We start from the raw sequence: 19815 nt of genomic DNA, 5'->3' as shown, positions 1-19815 counted from the left end.
CACAACATACATACACTTTTTTTTAAAAATAAATATAGATGAATAATATTATCTTAATGCTAATAATAAACCATATTTTATTTTTTTCATTTAAAGGATATTAGTACATTATGCTCTAACTTTTAGATTTGAACATAGTACTTTGGTGTAAATAAAAAAGTTGAATTTTTTTAGACATTAAGAGACTTCAAAGTCTATCTTCTTTCCAAATCATAATTGATGATTATAGTTATAATGACAAAGAAAGATATATATATATATATATATATATATATATAAATCACATAAAATATATATTAATAAAATTATTTCAACAAATATTTTAAAATAATCCACAAAGTTTGATGATTTTAAATATCTACACTTTCTTTACATACTTAAATGTACAATAATTAAAGATAAAAGATTTCAAACCACAATATTTTTTTAATAAATATATTTAAAGAAAATACAAGTTTTTTAAAATAACTACATGGATTTCTTTTATGCATGTTTTTAAACTTAGAAAACATTTTGCAAGAAATGAGTAAAATAAACTAAATATCATTTATAACATAATTATTCATATCCATATGAAAATCAACAACTAGACAAGTATCATATTTCTTTAATTTATCTAAACTATAAATTGTAATGAAAAAAATGGCTCATTTTGCATAGAGAAATTCACAATAAATGCATAAAGACTCTATTAAAATAAAATAATAATAGTAATAATAATAATAATAATAATAATACTATAAATAATAAAAGTGTGACATTTAAAATTTATAAGAATAGAAATGATCTATATGTAAAGTTTAAATAAGAATAGAAATAGATTTTTTATATATAAAGTTTAAAAACTAAGTACAAGTTGCTTAAATTAACGAAATTGATATTTTTTGTGAAAAGATCCATGGAAAATTCTACAATTACAAGAAGTAATATCTAGAAAAGATTTCTACAAAATAAAAGATATTAACGATCAAAATATTCTCACTGAAGGAGAAATTTTTGGGCATTTTAAAAATTAAATATAATTGCGGTTTTAAACATTAGATTTTGCTAATTTAAAAACGAATTAGAAGAAGAATAATAATACATTGAAAGGAAATTGCAAATTTGCTAAAAGAGAAGATAAGAAATTTCAGATTACTTCTAGAACTTAAAAATTAATTAACTAATATGAGATTAATCAATAATCTTTTATTTTCCAAATACTAATAGAGACAGAAATTGCAGTGAAAGAAAGAGTGACTACAAAAATCCCGTTTCACACTGCGCGAAGCTAACTCCCATTGCAACCGAAAACCTCTGAAAAGTGGGGAAAGAGGCGTAGCGATTATCACTCGCCGAGAAGAGGATTCCTAAAGACTCTCGAAAACGGAAATAAAGGAAAAAAGCGAACGCAGTGCCACTTTGCAAGAATTCCGCATAAATTAGGGTTTCCTTACGTAGGTCCTTCAGAGAAAAATAGCGGGGGAAGAAGAAGGGGTTTCTGGACAGGAGTGCACATTGACCCGGTGCGGAGACCGATGCAGATTTTGGCACGGGCTTCCGTGCCCGTTGCCATCGTGGCGCTTCGCCGAGTGTGTTGTGCCGTGCCGCATATCCACTGGAATATTCTAGAAGCTGAGCGTTATAACCTGGAAATGGATGAACAAAGACCACTGGAGTTTGGATACTTTCGTTGGTGCCACGGTCATCCCCGACTCGACCCGACTCTCTGTTTGTATGGGATATTCACGAAGTAGCTTTTGAATTTACGTTTTCATCCATGGATGAGAGTTTAAAAAGAGTCAGGACCCTGGCCCCTAGAATCCATTCGTTCTCTGACTTCGGCGGAATCACCAACTCGGTTTGAATACTTTGGGGGGGTTTTTTTTGTTTGACCTGCTTTGAAGCGTTGTCCGAAGAGATCCGCTTGGCATCGGAGGAGGAACCCTCTGCGGCGATGCGAGGAGTTCGGTGCGGTTCGACGCGCATCGTCTTCGAAACCCAGCCTCGATCACGTGTTCCTGGATGGTGTGCTTCTTGGAGCAGCAGCGCACGGGTTGAAACTTTCCTTGAGAGATCGAATTGTTGCATTTAAAACCAGCGATTTCGATTGCTGGAGGTCGGTCTTCACCACAATGCTGTTGTTGTTGCGCCGCGCCGCTCCGCGCCGTTGCCTGCTCTGCTATATCTTGGTGGCGTCGCAGGAGCAGGCCTGCAGGAAAGCGTCGGTCCTCCCCCGGGAATCTGGATGCGGCGAACCTGTCGATGCTCCTTGTGCCACACCATTGGAAGGGCGTCATGCGGAAGCTCGAGCTGGTGGCGACGTCGTAGTTGGTCCCGCCACGGCAATTGTGGGAAATCGCAAGCTATTTATGAATTAGACTTCGTCTATCAGTAAATGTTGATAATTATGCTCTCTGTTAATGTTACTGTGATAATAACTCTTGTTTCGAATATAACATTGAGAAAATCCTCAGCGTGGAAGCGCAGGAAACTTAATATCGTTTCGCAAATTCGCATTTCACACTTCTAAAGAATGCTACTGAAGTGCAAACGGCTTTAGGGTTTTTAACTATTCCAAACTGTGTCACATCAACGATTGTTTGGAGAGTGCAAAACTTTGAGAAAAATGTATATTTATATTAAAAATATACGAACAACTTGATATTATACTTGTCAACATACAGCTCTTAATATAAAATCTTTTTAAGTTTCAATAAAATGGTTTTAGAGAAAGAACAAGAAAAGGTAATACCCTCCTTGAAAATTACCTCTCGTACATCTCCAACCACGAGATGAAATTTCCAATATTAAAAATGCACGAAGAATAAAACCACCTTAAATTTTCTCCAAAATAAAATAAAACAAGATTCTGATTCAGACCTTGAACAAGTCATTGGTCCTGAGTAATCATGGAAAAAGTTAACATAAACTCTCGTTTGTACCCACCACATGTGGAAAATATACTTAAAAATCAGAGGATGTGATCATCAAAAAATTTGCATAATTGATAGCAATTGGGACTTTCAATGTACAGAATCCAACAAGAACAACAGCATTTATATATATATATATATATATATATATATATAGATTCAAGTCTTAAAATTATCCATCAAAGAACAACACACCGAAGAGATTCTTATGTATGATATATCTAATACAACGAACTCGTGCACCTACTCGTAATTAGACACCTTAAATTCGCTTAGATACCTTAATCAAATCAGGCCCCGTTACCCAGTTAGAAATAGTAGCTGTAATTGTACTGAGTAACCCTAATTTGCAGCTCATTTGCATGTTGTTTGCTGGCTCGATCGATGTATCGGTAAATTCATCTCACCGATTGCCGACTCCAAGTACTTGGGAAGCCCCATACAATCCACGAGGCTTGATTCCTTGGTGATGGGTTTTGAACTTTGTGCGGAGAAGGGTTAAAAACATCAAAGCCTTTTTTTTTTTTTTTTTTTTTTTTAGGAGGGGGGGGGGGGGTAATCGTGGAGGCCCAGCTTGAAAGGGAAGAAAAAGGAGTGGCCCACGCAGCGGAGCTCTTTCTCCCTCTTCCTCCCCTTTCGCGCCCTCTGCAGCAGAATCCTGCTCCGCTCTCAAATCATGCACTGTCGAGCATTGACCGCTTGGCACCCAAACCCCCACAAAAGCAGATGCACCAGTGGCCCCGGATCCCAGCTGCCAGCGCACAAGACACCAGAGCTGGAGACTTGTCGTCTTCATTTGGTTCCCCGCCAATATAGGCCTCCTCGTTTTGAGTTTCGTCTCACGTCTCGGTGTGGCACCCAGCCCCACGCGTCGGGCTCAGCTGGTGCGATTTTTTTTTTTTTTTTTTTTTTTTTCTTTTTCTTTTCATCGCATGTTGCCCCGAGTGCCAATCTCCTTCGCCTCTCCAGGGTCTCCGATCGCCTACCCACCTCGCCCCTTGGTGCGGAATCGCCGCCTTCTCATCCCTCTCTTCGGTGCGCATGGAGCTTCGGCGCATCTGCTGTGGAGTTGTTCCCCTTTCTTTCTACTCCTGAAGCTTGCAGATCCTGTCAATTCTGTAACCATTCAGCTGAACATGAGGCGGATTTTAGAGAAAGAATCCTGGTTCCGATCATGGTGTGAGGTTGTCGGCACCACCTCCACATGCTGAGCACTTTCACGAGTATGCGGGAGATGGATACAGTGGTGACGTTTGAATCTCTGCTGCCTTTGTGTCATCCCCACGCACCAGTTAGTCTTTAATATTGTCGATGTCATAAATTTTGGGTTTTTATGGCACAAACTATGAACAGAAACCATGTGAAACTTATGCAAAATCAGTTTTTCTTTTTACTTGAAGATTAGATGAAGTGGGAGATGCTTGTTCTATTAAAAAAGTGTTGCCTTCATTTTTGCATTTACAAATCTCTCTCTCTCTCTCTCTCTCTCTATATATATATATATATATATATTTAAAAAATTTAAACTTTGTTTTTGAAGTGCCTGTACAACTGTTGAATGCAACCACTTGCAAGGAATCTTCAATCTTCCCATGACTCTCTTTTGAAATGTCCATGTCCTCTTTCTTATCCCTCCAGCCTCAAGCTCACCCTGGCATGCGTTTGCCATTTTTTCCATCTATCACATTCAATACATAGATATATACATGTCAAGTCACTTTGCACAAGGTTCAATCTCCCTCATTAACCCTCCTGTCCTCTATTAACTCGTAATTTCTTTCTTCTTACATTCAGCCATCCCTCCCCCAAGCATTTCCTTTGTATGCATCAACAAAATGTCACCATCTTCTCATGACCGGCATGCAATTCACACAAAGCACAGCAGCCAAGCCAAGCCAAGCCTTCTTTTTCTTTCAGTTCCTTTATGTGATTTTTTCTTTTTCTCCATGGAGCCCTGATTCTGAGAGTTATGCTGTTGTTGGTGTTGGTGAGTTTGATGCTTTGGTTTGTTAGTTTGTCTTGTTTGTTTGTTTCCTGGCTTGCTTGCTTGCAGGGATTTGTCGCTAGCCGGCTGTCATGAGATTGCCAAACCACACCGTTTCTAGTTTCCGCTTTCCCATGTGAGCCTGTACGCTGCCCCCCCCCCCCCCCCCCCCCCCAGCTCCATTCTTCCGTGTGGAGCCCGGCTCCTGCTTCGAGCGACACCAGCCGAATCGTAACTCATCCTTTACAATCACAGCTCTGCACGAACACATTAAACTTCCTCAAAAGCTACTTTATTATTCTCCCCTTGTGCTTGAAATTTCCCCACATCGGCACCCCTTGAGAAAGTTCTCGCGGATCTGCCAAAAGTGAAGGTGCTGGGACCAAATGAGCAGTGCTCATCATCAAAGAGCTGTGTTATTTTGTCCCCTAGCGACTGTGATGTCCTCTGGTTCCACCACTCGAAGTAAAAACAGACGATTTGCCACGGGGTAAAGGAGTGGGTGAGTTGGGAGAAGTGGAATATTAGATGCGCTGCGGTTAAATTTAACCAGAGTATCCATGATCGGGTTTGCTTTAATACAAGCGTAGCTGGCCCTGACTCAGATTTTCACCTCCACGGGGAGTCAAGCGCCCACGCAGAGCTTGGCTTGCCGAATCTGGGCCCTCTTCATTTCCAGTAATCTCGTCGCCAACTTCAGTCTTTCCTTGACAGGGGAGCTTGTAACAGCACCAGGTGGCCGGGCGGGTTTCGTTTACTCTTCGCAGAATGGGGTAATTCTATCCCAGCATGCCATTATCAGCCATGATTGTGGGACCTCCGGATTGCGGTCAACACTGTTCTTAAGAAGGGTAATGCTTTTAAAGTTTTTACTAAATTTCGAGAAGGAAGTAAGAATTATCGAACACCCTTCGCGATGGACACTGTGGGTTTTTTGCTTCTTCGTTTGGAAATGATCAATTTTGTAGGCTCTCATGTGGTATTGTAGAGCGTGCAATGTTGGTCCGTGGAGCTGTGGCAGCGCATGCGCAAACAGCCTCTAAGCACCCTAGAAAAGCCCTAATTCAGGAGAATGTGCGGGACGATTCTCCGGAGGTAGTTCAAAAACTGTGCCGGAACCATGAATCCGCACTGCCTTCCTAGAATCAACCCACTGCGAGGGCACACCAACTGCACCCACTGTAAGAAAATTCTGAAATGCTTACAAAGTTCTTTTTAGGAAAAACTCCATAAAATAACACTAGTGCCGAAACACAGTGTGGTCCTCTCGCAAGTCTCAAGAAGGGTTTCGTCTTGCGCCTCCGACCCAGCGCAGACATTGTAATCCAATCATGCGTGAGTGGAGCTTAACACCCATCCAATGCAAACAATCCCGATGTTTACTAAACTATACGCTAAACGAGGGATTAATAGCATTATAGACAGAGTGAGCGTATATCAATCACACTGCAAGGAAGTACTCATGCATGGCTCAAAATACACTGGCCATGAGTAGGGAGAGTGAGAATATTGCAATTATGTATGAGCGTGTGAGGAAGAGCAGAAGAGGAGCTGCTGTGCAGAGCACGACACGCGCGGAGGAGAGGGAGGACGAGGAGGAGGGGGAGGGGGGGAGGGAGGGTATAGGGCCCCCCAGAGTGAGTGGTGGGGAACAGTCGGAATGTGTGGGCGATGCTGATACGGGACTAATTCTAGACCCACTTCCGTCGAAATTCCTTCATCATTAAACGTCGTGGACTGCGGAGGAGGACCGGGACCCATCACCGTCCCCCTTCCTTATTCACAATGCCCATTACTGAGCAAAGGCCAGGAATCTGGGCAACGAATCTGGAACCCGATTTGCTAACCCCTCAACCCAGCGATCTTCTTCGCCCAGCCCGACCCCACCTGGCTTTTATTTTTAAATGCACCCAAAGAGTAAATTCTCCATGATTCGAAATCTATGTGTGCTATATTCCCCTCCCCCCTGGATCGCCTCGTCAGTGTGTCTACGACGTTTCTGGATTCCACCCCTCGGGTTCATAAATAGCACTCGAGCCTTGTCCCGCTTTGACCATCGTGAGGCGCAGAACAGCTCATATTCTAACCGTCGATCTCAAAGGAAATCGGAAGATGGAGAAGTAGTACTCGCGGCCATAGGGCCAGCGCGGGGCCTTGCGATAGCGACTGGGCCAGTTATGAGCGCTCTACGGTGCCACTGGCGAAAGATGCCGGAAGGCAGGCTTGGGTCGTCTCCCCCCCCCCCCCCTGCTTGCAGCTCTGCGTCTTTCTTTTTCCCTCTTTATTTTATTTTATTTTATTTTGATTTTGCTCCTTTTCTCGGTTCTAGCGTTCTCCTCTCCTTACGAATGCATGCATTCTATGTTGCTGTTTCGTGGGAGAGAGGATTACAACGCCCTGACCCTCGCCTAGAGTCTCTCCTGATCGTGATAGCTATATAGGCGGTCGCATTTCGTGGGTTCTTCGGATTTTTTTTTCTTTTTTTTTTCTTTGTTTTTTTTCGTTTGAGTCCTACGAGTGTTATATCAGCCGTCGAGGTGTGCTGTCTCTTGTCGTCGTCGAGTTAGAAGGCGAGTTGCCAACAGGCGAATACGTGTGGGGTGAGAAGATCCCAGGGTAGTGGAACGGAGCCGTTTGGAAAGGTATTTTAAAGGAGTAGTGTGTTCGCCATTGCCAGTGTTGCAGATCCTGGGCTTGTTTGGTTTTCGGGGATTGGTCTTTACATCGCGTTGTCTTTTCGTGAGGCTCAGCGAGTAGCGGAGTTGGTCTTCGCATTTGTTTTTGCGGCTCGCTGTGAGAAGAGCTGCTGCGTTAGGCTTACTTCTGTTATAAGACTCTGCCGGACTTTCTGCCTTGATTGTGTCGGATACCCATTACATTTCTTGTAGTGCTTAGATTTTGCGATTAGTATTGGTTGGAAGTGGTCGCTCCGGTTGTCGTTGGTTACTATTGGTAATCTTGTGGAAGAAGAATTTGCGCCATTATTCCTGCGCATCCATTGCATCGCAAATTGATGGCTGCTGAGATTTTCATATCGTCCGGCTGAGGTTAGAGCGTTGGCGTTCCTTTTCCCATTAGCTGCAAAGCTTCCTGGAGAACCTGCCTGAGCAGGCACAATTCTCTGCCCGTACCTTATGAAGTGGGGAGTATAGTGGGTTGTCGACGTTCCTACATATTTTACGCCTTTCCTTGATCGACTCGTTTTGCACTTGTGCAAAGGCCTGGGGCTGGGTTTCTGGTTACGTCTAAGCGACAATCTTGCGTCCTCGCTGACTCCAGTGTCCAGTGCTTACAATCATTTCGAGTACTTATTCCAATTGAATTGGAGAAGCCTTGTTAAAGGCTGGTGTAATAGTGCTCTCGTTTTCTCTCGTTGTCCATCTCAGCGGTTCTGTAGAACGTGCTCGTGACTAAATAATCCAGTGAAGACTACATTTCCCGTCCTGGAGTTTAGTTCAGATGCCCGTGTTTTCTTCTGCTGCGAGATATTTCTGAAGTTTCTGTCTCAGAGGCCTCTTTGTAGACTCATTCTTAGCTCCTTTGGCTGGAAGTCCTGAATTCTGATTCAACTGCTTCCCCTGTGCGCTTAACGTTGGGAAGTTCGCCAACGAATTGTGGCCGCTTTAATCACTAGTCATCGCTCTTTCACTGGAGCGATAAGATATAACAACATTATTTCTACTTCTTCCGCGATCTACCGTCCTACCTCAATTCTCTCCCCACGAGTATTTAAGAATTCTCCGACGGCGAGACGTGTGGTGAAGAGTATGGCTATCAAAGAATCCTCCCCGAACGGGAAACCTCATGTGCTTATGATGCAAGTGGATATGCCCTACCTACGGGACTCCTTGGAATCGAAGTTCAACTTGTTGGTTTTATCGGAACACACCAACAGGGACGAATACTTGGCGATGGCAGGAGGTTCTGTCCGTGCTGTTGTCACATCTACTAACTCAGTTGTCGGTGCAAAACTCCTCGAAAAGTTACCTAATGTTGAGATTGTTGCCAGTTTCAGCGTCGGATTGGATAAGGTGAGCACTACGATTCACTATTTTGAAGTTCCTAGTGTACGAGATGTTGCGAAGTGGATAAAACAGACACTGAATACCTTTTATGTCGACTCGATCCTGATGTGTTCCGATACACAGTGCACGCGTTTAGGGAGTTTGTTTTCTTTCCTTTATTTTTTGCCTTGATCTGTTACAAGTTGTTTTAGTGATGATCTTTTGCCTAGCCAAATTCTCTACCTCGTTTCACTGGTCTGGCGGAACTCAATTCGAAGTTCAACAGGCCTGTTTTAATTTCGTACGTGCTGCAAAACTTTGTATGCTGATGGCGTGAACCAAGTCTCTGTGGTCTATCATGTTCAGTTCTGCCACTAGCGAGTGCAATAGCTAGTGGATAAAACATCGATGCCACAGATTCACTGAACCCGTATATTGCTTCTAAACTAATAATCAAATGTCCATAATAGTGTACCAGTATATTTAAGACTTTGTGTTACATTGATACGCTTGGGCTGACTGTCCTATTTAGCAATTCGAGGTGGATATTTTAGGAAGCTTTACTACCAAGTTTGTAAGCCACTTATTTCCATGAAACACAGTTGTGCTTGATGCGCATTTGCCGTCGTCAAGTGTGGGCTTCATACGTCTGAGTAAGAGTATGCTGTTTGTGATTGTGTTTCATAAAGGGCTAGCTCTGGATGGCTGTACACTGTGAGTGATATGTTTCTATGGTCCTTTCCAATACAGTACTCTTTTGCCTAGGATATAGTCGACGACTTAAAATCTGAGGTGTAGGACCGACTTCTGTAACACGAAGTATTAGATCCGCACATGCACGGTGCGCTCAGATTTGACGTAGACAAGCATTTCGGTTCAGGTTGTCTTGTTCATTCTTAAGCAGTTGATTAGTCTCCATTGTGGTGAGTATCCAAGATTCTTTTAGGAAGAAGTCTTATGTTACTTCCCTTGAAATTGCAGGTTGACTTAGATTATTGCAAACAAAAAGGGATTGTCGTGACGAACACTCCAGAAGTTCTAACAGAAGACTGTGCAGACCTTGCTATTGCACTATTGTTGGCTACAATGCGACAGATTTGTTCCGCGGATAGATATGTGCGCAAAGGTTGCTGGCCGAAACAGGGTACCTACCCACTTTCTTACAAGGTACTAGTAATTACTAGTTGTGGGGTTTCACTTTGCATGCATATTTTTTCCCCAACTTCGGTATCTTCCTAGAATTTGTGATGGACAGGATGTTGTGATAGGTGTTTACAGTAGTACCGAATGTCAATGTTTTTATTTTCAAACAGTGCAGTTTGATTTCTGATTATTGTGACCTGTAAATACTATTCTTGGTATTGCACTACAGTTTGTTTTACAGTAATTGCGCATGTTTCTGCAGATGAGTGGGAAAGACCTCGGAATTGTTGGATTGGGCCGGATTGGAAAAGCTGTGGCAAAAAGGGCAGAGGCATTTGGTTGTAAAATCAAATATTATGCGAGATCAGATAAGAAAGATGTTCCATATGAATACTTCAGTAGTGTTTTGGAGCTCGCTAAAAACTCAACTATGCTCGTTGTGTGTTGTGCTTTCACAAAGGAGACTGCCAAGATCATTGACAGAAGGGTGTTAGATGCTCTGGGTCCTGAGGTTAGTGAACTTATTTCTGCCTGTCCTTATCCTGTCTTAAATGTCAGATATCTTGCTGTTTACGGTCTGTTATTCATTTGAATTCGGTATCCCATGTTGACCTCAACCTAATCATCTTGAGTATATATTCTAAATCATACTTCCGATCCATCTTATAGTTGGTAGCTACTGCAGAGCTGATTTATGCTGTTGTCTTCTAAGAGTTAGTGACTTGGTTGATTGTATGCCAAGGATCTGCCTTCACATCTGGATACTTAGTTACTAAAGTTATTCAGAATTTACTCCTAAGTCCATGCGCCTACGATGGACACACGAGTTTCTTAAAACGGGGTCCTCTTTAGGAGGAGTTGTCGGATGTAATGTTGATATTCTTGCTGATGTGCTGTGCTTGTGTAGGGTTTTCTTGTAAATATATCTCGAGGAGGTGTGGTTGATGAGCCGGAGCTCGTGAAGGCTCTACTAGAATGTAGGTTGGGTGGAGCAGGTCTGGATGTATACGAGAACGAGCCCATTGTGCCTCAGGAGCTTTGGAATATGGATAATGTTGTGTTGCTCCCTCATGTGGCTAGCGGAACCTGGGAAACACGGCGGGCTATGGCCGACCTTATCTCTGGAAATCTGGAGGCACACTTTTCTGGCAAGCCTGTACTCACTCCGGTTACATAATTTAGGTGCAATGTGCTCTCAACGAAGGAAATTTCTGCCTTCCAGAATGTTCTTGTGGAAATGGGATATTGTTACATGATGAAGGTTTTTTGTCCTTTTTTTTGTTTTGGTCGCTTTGGTTTGGGAGCTCGTCTTCCGACTCCCGGTAGTGACATAGACCTGGGCGTTGATGCAAATGCGTTTGAGCATCGCGGCGAGTTCAGCTGTATCCATGCACGATGATAGCTAGGTGTACGTAATGTTTTCGGGCATTACTTGTGGGTTTTGTAGATTTGCGGTAGTTCAGATGAAGGGTTTTTAAACTACTTCTAATGTGATATTCTTTTGGTCCGAAGGAGGAAGTGCTTCTAGTGGTTAGAGTCTGGAACCATGGCATTTCCTTGTGCCTATTTTCAGCTCACGTTGTCGAGTGATATAGGTTGCTGAAAGCAGATTTGCAGCTTGGCAGCGTTACTCGTTTCTGTTAATCCCCATCCTTTATTCTTCCCTCCGTTTTAGGAAATTAGTGTCGTTTGACTGGACGAAAGATGGGACTCTTGTCCTTTCTGGCACCTCATTGTTTTAAGCGGGGGGTTCATCCCTGTGCCGAGTACGCTGGTTTACATTTGTCGACGGAGTTGAGCACCAGTATGAAGATACACTTTTTGTACACAAGTAGGTGAGGTAGATTAGTCTCGTTAGGCAGTGAAGACTATGTATATAATAGTCTACGTGCTTCAGAGCATAAATGCCACGACAATGGGGAGAGACAGTATTATCGGCATTGTTACCATGCTTTAGGGTCATGCCAGTTAAGCTGAACTTCCAATTCAACAGTTGTACTTACGTGGTGCAATATATCTTGTTGTATTGGACAGTGTGGTGCATATTGATTGCTACTCTAATGCAGTGCTGATTATGCGATGATGCAAATTTTACTGATTTACAAATGTGTGCCCAAACTTATTCTTGAGGTGTTTGTTTGAGTTTGATTTAATACTGTTTACCTTCATCTTTTTAAGTACCTGGTGTTTGTATTATTCAATCGTTAACTTTATCAGTTCATTCTTCGTACGTTATGCTTCTATCAACACAACATGCAGGTGAGCGCTACAATAATGTTTCGTTACAATGAAAAGTTTTGCAAACGGACTTGCTGACAGTATTGTTGGAGTCGTGTCTCGACATCTTCCATCCGATCGCCTCTGCACCCTCCACAGGTGACTTGAAGGTGGTGTCGTTTCAGAGTACCAAAATTCTGCTTTAGCTAGCGTGTCTTCACTTGGGTACTTTGTTCGTGGATGTTTCCTTGCGGATGTATGAAGTGGCACCTCACGCGATACCTGTGTTCCACTTTACAGGCATACTTAACTCTCATGAAAGTTACACTTCGAACAGATACAGCTAATGAATAGGCGTTGATGGACTGGGGTGCTTTTTCACCCAGTCCCATTGAATACAAAGAATTATCGTGAGTAGATCCGCATTGGGCTTCTGCTAGATTGCAAAACCAGAAGTATTGACATGGCATTTGTATGTGTGAGTGAATTTAGTAATATGCGCTTCTCCACAACTTGTCATTTGGTCATATACTTGTACTGATTTTGTTTTTCTTATCCCGTGTTGCATAGAGTGCAGTGCGAACTCATGCTTAGTGTTTTCAATAAACTGTGATGCTCAAGCCTGGTAGAAGCCTTCATTTCCCATTTGATTTTGTGAATCTGGGCAAGCATTCATGTTGATGCTTCAAAAAGTTTTGAAGATAATTCAAGGGACTGGCGAATACATTAATTTCTGCCCAAGCTGGTAAGGTACTGCGATACATGGTTACAGATTATTTGAAATTCCCAATGAATAATTAAAAATATGATTGATTTATTTTGTACAAACATGCTATCTGCATGTCATACAATCTAACTGGTGAGAGCTCAAGAACCTGTTTCCTCACATTATGGACTTCCACCAAACTCGTAATCTCTGCCCAGAGGAGTGGATGGGTGCAATTCAAGTTGTGCACTTAGACGCTGCTGCACATGTGAACAGATATCTGTTGCCCAGTTCCAGAACGTGAGTTCCTATTTGTTTTTATGTTTGTTTGTTTTTGAAGAATTCTAGCAATTACATTGAGCTTCAAAAGATCTCAAATAGAAGAAAAAGAGGGAGAGAAGGAAGAATCATAACATTCAGTATCAACGATAAGTGACATAATTTAGGAGAATTGAAGGGCACCAACCATGATTTTTTTATTGGTGGTAGAGTTACCATCAAAAGACTCTAGGAATGGGGTTTCGAGCAAAGGTTACAAGAGCAAGTCGTATAAGACATCAGGTGGTTCTCGAAAAGAGGAGCACAATCTCTGTGATCAGTACAATTCACATTACAGAGCAGTCTATTAGAAGTATTTGAAAGAAGTATGACCTACAACACTCAAGGATGCACAAACCCTAAACCAGGCATGAGCTGCTGGATGTTTTACCCAGCTCAGAGAACCAACTTAGCTGGCTCCTTCAAGGTCATTATCAGGTCAAGCACTGCCCCAATTTCGAGCCCGTAGTGGTAACAATTCATATATAATGTCATATTCTGGGCTTGATTACTGCGCTTCAGATACAAATTCGGATTCCTAGTTCAATTCTAACGAGACGTGTGCAGGATTAGTGTACAAACCTCAATAACAGCTGCCACATGCAATAGGGTAGCTTCCGACCATGGACGACCGATGAGTTGTAATCCAATCGGTAAACCATCTTCATCATGCCCTATCTGGAAACTCAAATTCCAACGATGTTTGTAAAACAGTCTCTTCGAACTCTTAAACCTAACAAACCACAATCCCACAAGAGAGACTAACACACAGCACTAAAACCACCTGCTTCTTATCTGATCTGATGCAAAGTGAAAACTAGTGAAAGAATTTGCCTAATCTCAGTGAACCTACCGGCACAGAAATAGCTGGTAGTCCGAGAAAATTCCCAGCGATTAGAAAACGCATCAGCTTGGCTGCAGACCACAAGATGATATAAACACATTTGAAACACAGTGGAGAGTATTAAAATTGGGTAAAATGATAGTCAAAATCAATTGTAACCATCTTTTCAAGTAGTCTGTTATTAGAAGAAAAAGAATACTCAATGGTTTCAGCCAAAGTTCCATGTCTCTTTCAGCATATGGTGCCCATAGTGATGTTGAATGATGCTTTACCTCCAAGACCATAGTCAAGCTCCCCGCAATTTTCAGCATTACGCCGAAGCAGTGGTGCTGTTGCCCTACAATACATATTAACCGCAAATGTATCATCGCCTTTCTCTTTGGGAATTGGGCACACATCGAGACAATAGTACATGGATTTATTGATAGAAGAGTGCCAAGACCTGCGACTTCTGAGGCATGTACGACTTAAAATGACGAAGTGTGCTCACCCTGTGGTCGGCGTGATGATGATATCAGCCCTCTTGAAAATCTCGTTATGATAGTGCATCTGCCGAAACCTGAAGAAAAATGATGCGACATCATGATACTTTACGCTTCTGAACTTTTGTTCCAGTTACAGTTATGATTGCTGATTCTCATTGGAAATCCTTTCGTAGGTAGCACATTGGTTGTCATGATGGAGAAAAAACAGATTGATCCTAACGCTGAATATACCTCATCTGTTGTGCAGCAATGAATTCCCGGCTATTAAAACTCTCATATATCGAGAATCCGACTCGCACGTCTCCACCAGATGCCTCAAGCCCTCTATCATGCACAAAAGCAAATGTTACAATCAGATGAGTTGAGAAAGAAAAGGGAGGGCAAATTTAGGATCTACAAAAGTAAATCATTGCAGACGGCGATAAGTTGGAGGAGGCTCACGATTGCTGGTAGTCCATTCCAAGAGAAGTAAAACATTCGCTGCCTATGGTCACAAAATGTGCCAACCGCATCTCTTCCAGCTCGGGAATGGTCACTTCCACAACCTTTCGCGGAACACAATTCCCCGAATAATGGAAAATCAGTTGACAACCCAAAAGAGGTTGAATTTTACGTATTTATTGGCGTGGAACCGTACTTCAAAATAAATAAAAAGTGCGGAATATGATGCGATGCTTTGAAACGCAGAAGAGGCACCTGGGTATCATAGAGTTGCTGTACTAATCGCACTGCTCTACAACACGCTTTGCGTATTGGCTCATCAGAATCATTGAACCACTGCAATATAACCCACGAATACAAACATCCACAGCTGAGCCTTCTTCCCTAAAGATAATGGAAGCAAGCAAATATTAGTGTATTCTTTCCTTCTAGCACCAAACCAAATGAGCAATCGGTTCGACCTCTGAGAATTTTGCAAATTTCAGGTTTCCCATGAGTTTCCCACGTCTCATTGTTTCTTCATGAGAGTCCATTAATAGGGGAAAGTTTGCTGGTGGCTGCATAACATCACGATTTCTCTGTTAGAATTATATCGAGAGAAAAGTGGAGAAGGGGCTTGTTTCTGACTTGTTACTAGATTCATTGGTTTTCGATAATGTCAAGCTCACCGGAAAGGACACAATATGATCGTGGGGAAGTGCTCCTTGTATTGCTGCATACCTGCGAAAGATAGTATACTAATGATAAGTGCATGTAGATTTTCATTGCATGATTCATATCTAGGGATTCTGTGCAGACAATATTCCACGTCATGGAATTCAGGATGCAACGACGTCATGATCCAGTGAATTAATCGCCCAGCAATGAGTTTTTTGAAAGCTTACATGATGAGTGCGTCCTCCACGGTCCCGGTAAGAGTACCCAACATTCCCACCGTCCAGTTCAATGGCAAGACTCTGCAAGATCGTTCATGTAGACACTTTCTTCAGACTACAGTTTCTGCACACTGGTCCTAGAATTTGACTTGCTCCATTTAAGCCTCCTCAACTTTTTGGATGGCATCATGGCGACGTGGATTCTACGGCAGGCTAGAATCCGTTTCATTACCATATTCTGAGTGTGAATACAGGCAGTGGGCACCAATCGAAACTCGCAAACCGGAAGTCAACAGGTTTTTAGAATACTTCTCACGCAAGGGTCACTGTCCACAATTGCCTTTCAAGTACGTTGAGCTTTAGACTCTCAGGGGGAATCATGACAAAGGACAGCTTCATCTGCAGGGCCTTAGTGGTGGAGAATTTAGGACATACCCAACATTCGATGTCCGGCCGAATGTGGGCTTGAGGCCCACCACTCCGCATAAACCAGCAGGCATACGCACCGAGCCTGTCACCCATCGGCAATAACGGCCCAACCAGTTAACGTATTGAGAACCGCGTGAAAATGACAGCCTCGAATTGGGTCACACAAGAAGAGCGAATCAAAATAATGGCTACTGATCTAAGACAAATTACAATCTATAGTGTTATAATCCCATTGAGGAAGATGGGTTTCGGCCCGAGGTTTCTGATGCTTGTGAAGGAAGGAGTAGGCCCTTGAGGATCACCTCCTCCATCAACACCTAGCGCAGCAGGACAGATGCCAGCAGCCACTGCCGCTGCCGAGCCTCCCGATGAGCCTCCAGATGCTCTTGTCTTGTCATATGGGTTGCGAGTTGCCCTACGACACAGAAATTACACAATCAAACACACTGCCAATATTCTACACAGATGGGCGCATCACATTGCTGCCGTGTCCCTTCCACAAGTTCCGGAACAAAAACGAGATTCCAATCTCCTCTTCGCATCCAGCATCTTCCAGTCACACCAGCTGACAGAATGATTCGAGGATCTAGAAAGAGGTGAACACATTTCACACAATCACACATGAGATTGCCAAATCCTTCGCTGCGGAAAGCTAAACGACAACGAGTACCAAGATTTGAGTTCACGTACCCGTAATGTGGATTGATGCCCGTGGTACCCATACCTAATTCGTGCATGTTGGTCTTCCCAACCATGACTGCCCCACATGAGCGCAAGCACTTCACCGCTTGTGCATCATCCTTCGTCTGCCGCACTTCGCCCAGCCACGTCGTCCCCCCTGCACTAATTTCTCAACCCTGAATCCTAAATTTTGTAATTCTGACCACAATCCACATCAAGCATCCCCCACGGGGTGACTCTCCTACCATCGACACACCCTGTTTGATTGGCTGGAATCCTCGTACCTGTAGTTGCGTAAGGCAGGCAGTCTATCTCATCCTTCACCGCAATGGGGACTCCATCTAACACTGACAACGGTTGCCCTGAAGGACACGAGTAGAGCAACGGTTCAGCCATAACTTCGATGTGGTTCATTGATATGAAGCAGATACTCGCGATTTGTCGTCGACTTTGCAAGAACACCTTCGCATTGAATCGATATTCAGAAGAACGTAATCTGAGGCATGTCTTCGAGAGCAGGAACGACGTTTGCAATTGACGTCGTCCACATAACAACGTTGTGTACCTTTCTTGTAGCGTGCAGCTGATTCTGCCGCTTGAGCAAGTACGTCTCGCGAATCCATTGCACTGAATAGGTTCATTCCTTGATTTTGCGAATCCTCCACTGCTGATATAAATCGCTCCGCTACCTGCGCACATCATGCGTGAGGTCAGTGTCATCGAAAGCCAGTCCAAAATTTGTTCATGTTTATGGAGTGTGGATTAATGTAAGAATATGAGTTTTACCTGTATGGGAGTAAGCCTTCCTGAAATGTAAGCCTGGGCATAGTCCCGAATAGTCCAATGGCGAAAACTGTACTGTTTGTCCTCTACCTCATTGTATACTTTGTCTAATGCTTGCGGTGGCAAGCATCTCACAGCCGATACAACGCTGTCCGTGGGAACCGTATCCGGCTGCACTTGGAGCACCATCTGCTCTTGAACAAGCCTCGCTGAAAGATTATTCCACACAAACGAGTATTCGTCGAACGGTTTCAAAACCCTTGCCGAGAGTTGCATCGTGAAGCTAAAGATGGAATGTGTTCAATTGCAAGCAGGAGTTGGTGGGGTGATAAGTGATACACTCACCAGCCTCTCTAGGAAATTGCGGAATGTACATGGGTGGTTCGTCATACTTCGACTCAACCAACGTCTGCATGTCATCACAGCACGGGACACTTCTCATAGCCCATCCACGGTCTTATCCTGCAACTTTTAAAGGGAGAATTCCGGACATGTTCGCCAGCATCTGCTTAATTACTACAAGTTCATTGAGTACAGGATTGATAGATGCATAGAATTTGAGATTAGAAACAAGCTCGGAGAGACTCGAATTGCCGAGATGCATGTGTTAGACAGACCTTGGTTATTAGGTTGTCCTTTTTGAGTTTGGGTAAAATGAGGGAGCTCGTCATTCCTGTCTCCAGGAACCATGTGAAGCACTTGAGGGGAAACCCTGCCAGCCGTGGCGCTGCGCATCAAGGCAATCAACACAATTCTTCCGTAAGTATTGGTTAACCTGCACAAGAACGAAGCTAAACATGGAGGTCTTTGACTGAAACGAGTGGTGGAATTTTTTAGCAGTGCTTAGTCAATCCAACCTCATGTAGCATCTTTCTCATTCAGCCTCTCAGAACAAAATTGTGGGGAAATTACTTTCTTTTGCGCAGTTCAAGCTTATTGCCTGAAGGAGGTTTTAGAAATGCTGCCGCCCTTGGACAATTACTAGTTTTATTGCCTAGAACAAGCCTGGTTGGTGATTCAGGAAGTTCAGGTGATCAGAATTTTGAAAGCATCTTTCTCAAACAGGAATGATAGGGATCATAAACCCCTGGCGCCACCGTATGAATGGCAATCTAGCGGAAGTTTTAGAATGATGAATTAAGGTTCATTTTTATCAGCCAGGTTCATTACTCGCTGACAAGAAATAGACTCCGAAAGCTGCTGATGCTACTCAGCGATTTGCTAGTATACTTCACCGCCATTTTCCAACCAATCTCATGAAAACGGACTCTAACAACAAAAAAAAGCCCAATATGATGAGGCTGATGCTCTTACCGCGGACTGTAACATACCGGTACTCGGCTTTGCTGTTCTCCTCTGTGCTCAGCAGCTCCATCCCTCCTGATGCTGCCACTTTAACCACCATAGCTGGGCTAATTTCAGTGAATTCTGTGCACAAATCGCTAGCCTGTACGCTTCTCTCTGGGAGATGTGCTCGATATGAGTCCACGTCTTTCACCTCTTCCACTGGTCTCCCCACTAAAACTGCAGATCGACAGGAACAGATGGCAAGCAATTTCACAAATCCAGACCAACGAGTCCTGCTGCAACCTTGGAAGTAGAATTTTCCAGATACAGAATTTGTGCAACCAAAATGCCCTCAGGCTACCAATCCCCTCTTTTTTAGACTTTTCCCTTCGCTCTTAGGACTTTCTCAAGGGCATCTTACATGTGTGCACATCCAACGTGCATGGGCTTTTCAACATGCTCTTCTTGCTGCTTGACGACTGAGCAATCATAGCACACTTTTTACCACCGTCCCACCTCTTTGCTCTTTACACAATTCTGAGATTTTAAGTATGGTGTCTAGATACTACGATCTCTCTCCCAGGATAAAGCTTGAGATGAAGCTTGAGTTACATTTGAGAGAACACAGAATTGACAGAATACAGACACACAATGACAGATTACATAATATAGACACACTTTAATGTGCGTAGACACAAGCACA

General features: G+C 43.1%; 2 protein-coding genes and 2 long non-coding RNA genes across 9 annotated transcripts; 2 read left to right on the top strand and 2 right to left on the bottom strand.

Moving 5' to 3' along the window:
• Positions 1 to 1066: 1066 nt before the first annotated feature.
• On the bottom strand, positions 1067 to 5056 carry LOC141045153 (uncharacterized). Its single transcript, XR_012217116.2, has 3 exons — positions 4459 to 5056; positions 3196 to 4183; positions 1067 to 2881 (listed from the first exon to the last, which is right to left on the bottom strand). It is a non-coding gene; the product is annotated as an uncharacterized LOC141045153 (long non-coding RNA).
• Positions 5057 to 7586: 2530 nt separating this feature from the next.
• On the top strand, positions 7587 to 12079 carry LOC112280559 (glyoxylate/hydroxypyruvate reductase A HPR2). Its single transcript, XM_024516171.3, has 4 exons — positions 7587 to 8930; positions 9885 to 10070; positions 10309 to 10557; positions 10954 to 12079. The coding sequence occupies exons 1-4, from the start codon at positions 8667 to 8669 to the stop codon at positions 11221 to 11223; spliced, it is 969 nt and encodes a 322-aa protein (XP_024371939.1). The 5' UTR covers positions 7587 to 8666; the 3' UTR covers positions 11224 to 12079.
• Positions 12080 to 12579: 500 nt separating this feature from the next.
• Positions 12580 to 12894, top strand: LOC149989466 (uncharacterized). The gene is made up of 2 exons (XR_016501966.1): positions 12580 to 12673; positions 12834 to 12894. It is a non-coding gene; the product is annotated as an uncharacterized LOC149989466 (long non-coding RNA).
• Positions 12895 to 12934: 40 nt separating this feature from the next.
• On the bottom strand, positions 12935 to 19815 carry LOC112280558 (fatty acid amide hydrolase). Of its 6 annotated transcripts, none has more exons than XM_024516167.3 (22): positions 19534 to 19815; positions 19140 to 19349; positions 18443 to 18552; positions 18171 to 18234; positions 17829 to 18034; positions 17608 to 17731; positions 17327 to 17404; positions 17052 to 17199; positions 16664 to 16776; positions 16368 to 16443; positions 15942 to 16013; positions 15726 to 15777; positions 15519 to 15614; positions 15313 to 15393; positions 15058 to 15161; positions 14848 to 14940; positions 14622 to 14690; positions 14404 to 14468; positions 14141 to 14202; positions 13870 to 13965; positions 13436 to 13558; positions 12935 to 13249 (listed from the first exon to the last, which is right to left on the bottom strand). In XM_024516167.3, the coding sequence occupies exons 1-21, from the start codon at positions 19601 to 19603 to the stop codon at positions 13502 to 13504; spliced, it is 2046 nt and encodes a 681-aa protein (XP_024371935.1). In that variant the 5' UTR covers positions 19604 to 19815; the 3' UTR covers positions 12935 to 13249; positions 13436 to 13501. The 6 variants fall into 6 exon arrangements, with proteins under 6 accessions (XP_024371935.1, XP_024371937.1, XP_090104654.1 ...); XM_024516169.3 differs by having other exon boundaries at positions 19157 to 19349; XM_090248528.1 differs by lacking the exon at positions 19534 to 19815 and having other exon boundaries at positions 17829 to 18014; positions 19157 to 19176.

This window comes from Physcomitrium patens, chromosome 3 (assembly GCF_059467195.1).
Source record: "Physcomitrium patens ecotype Gransden chromosome 3, ASM5946719v1, whole genome shotgun sequence".
Taxonomy (NCBI): domain Eukaryota; kingdom Viridiplantae; phylum Streptophyta; class Bryopsida; order Funariales; family Funariaceae; genus Physcomitrium; species Physcomitrium patens.
The sequence above is the reverse complement of the archived record's forward strand: the minus strand, read 5'-3'. Positions and strand labels throughout refer to the sequence as shown.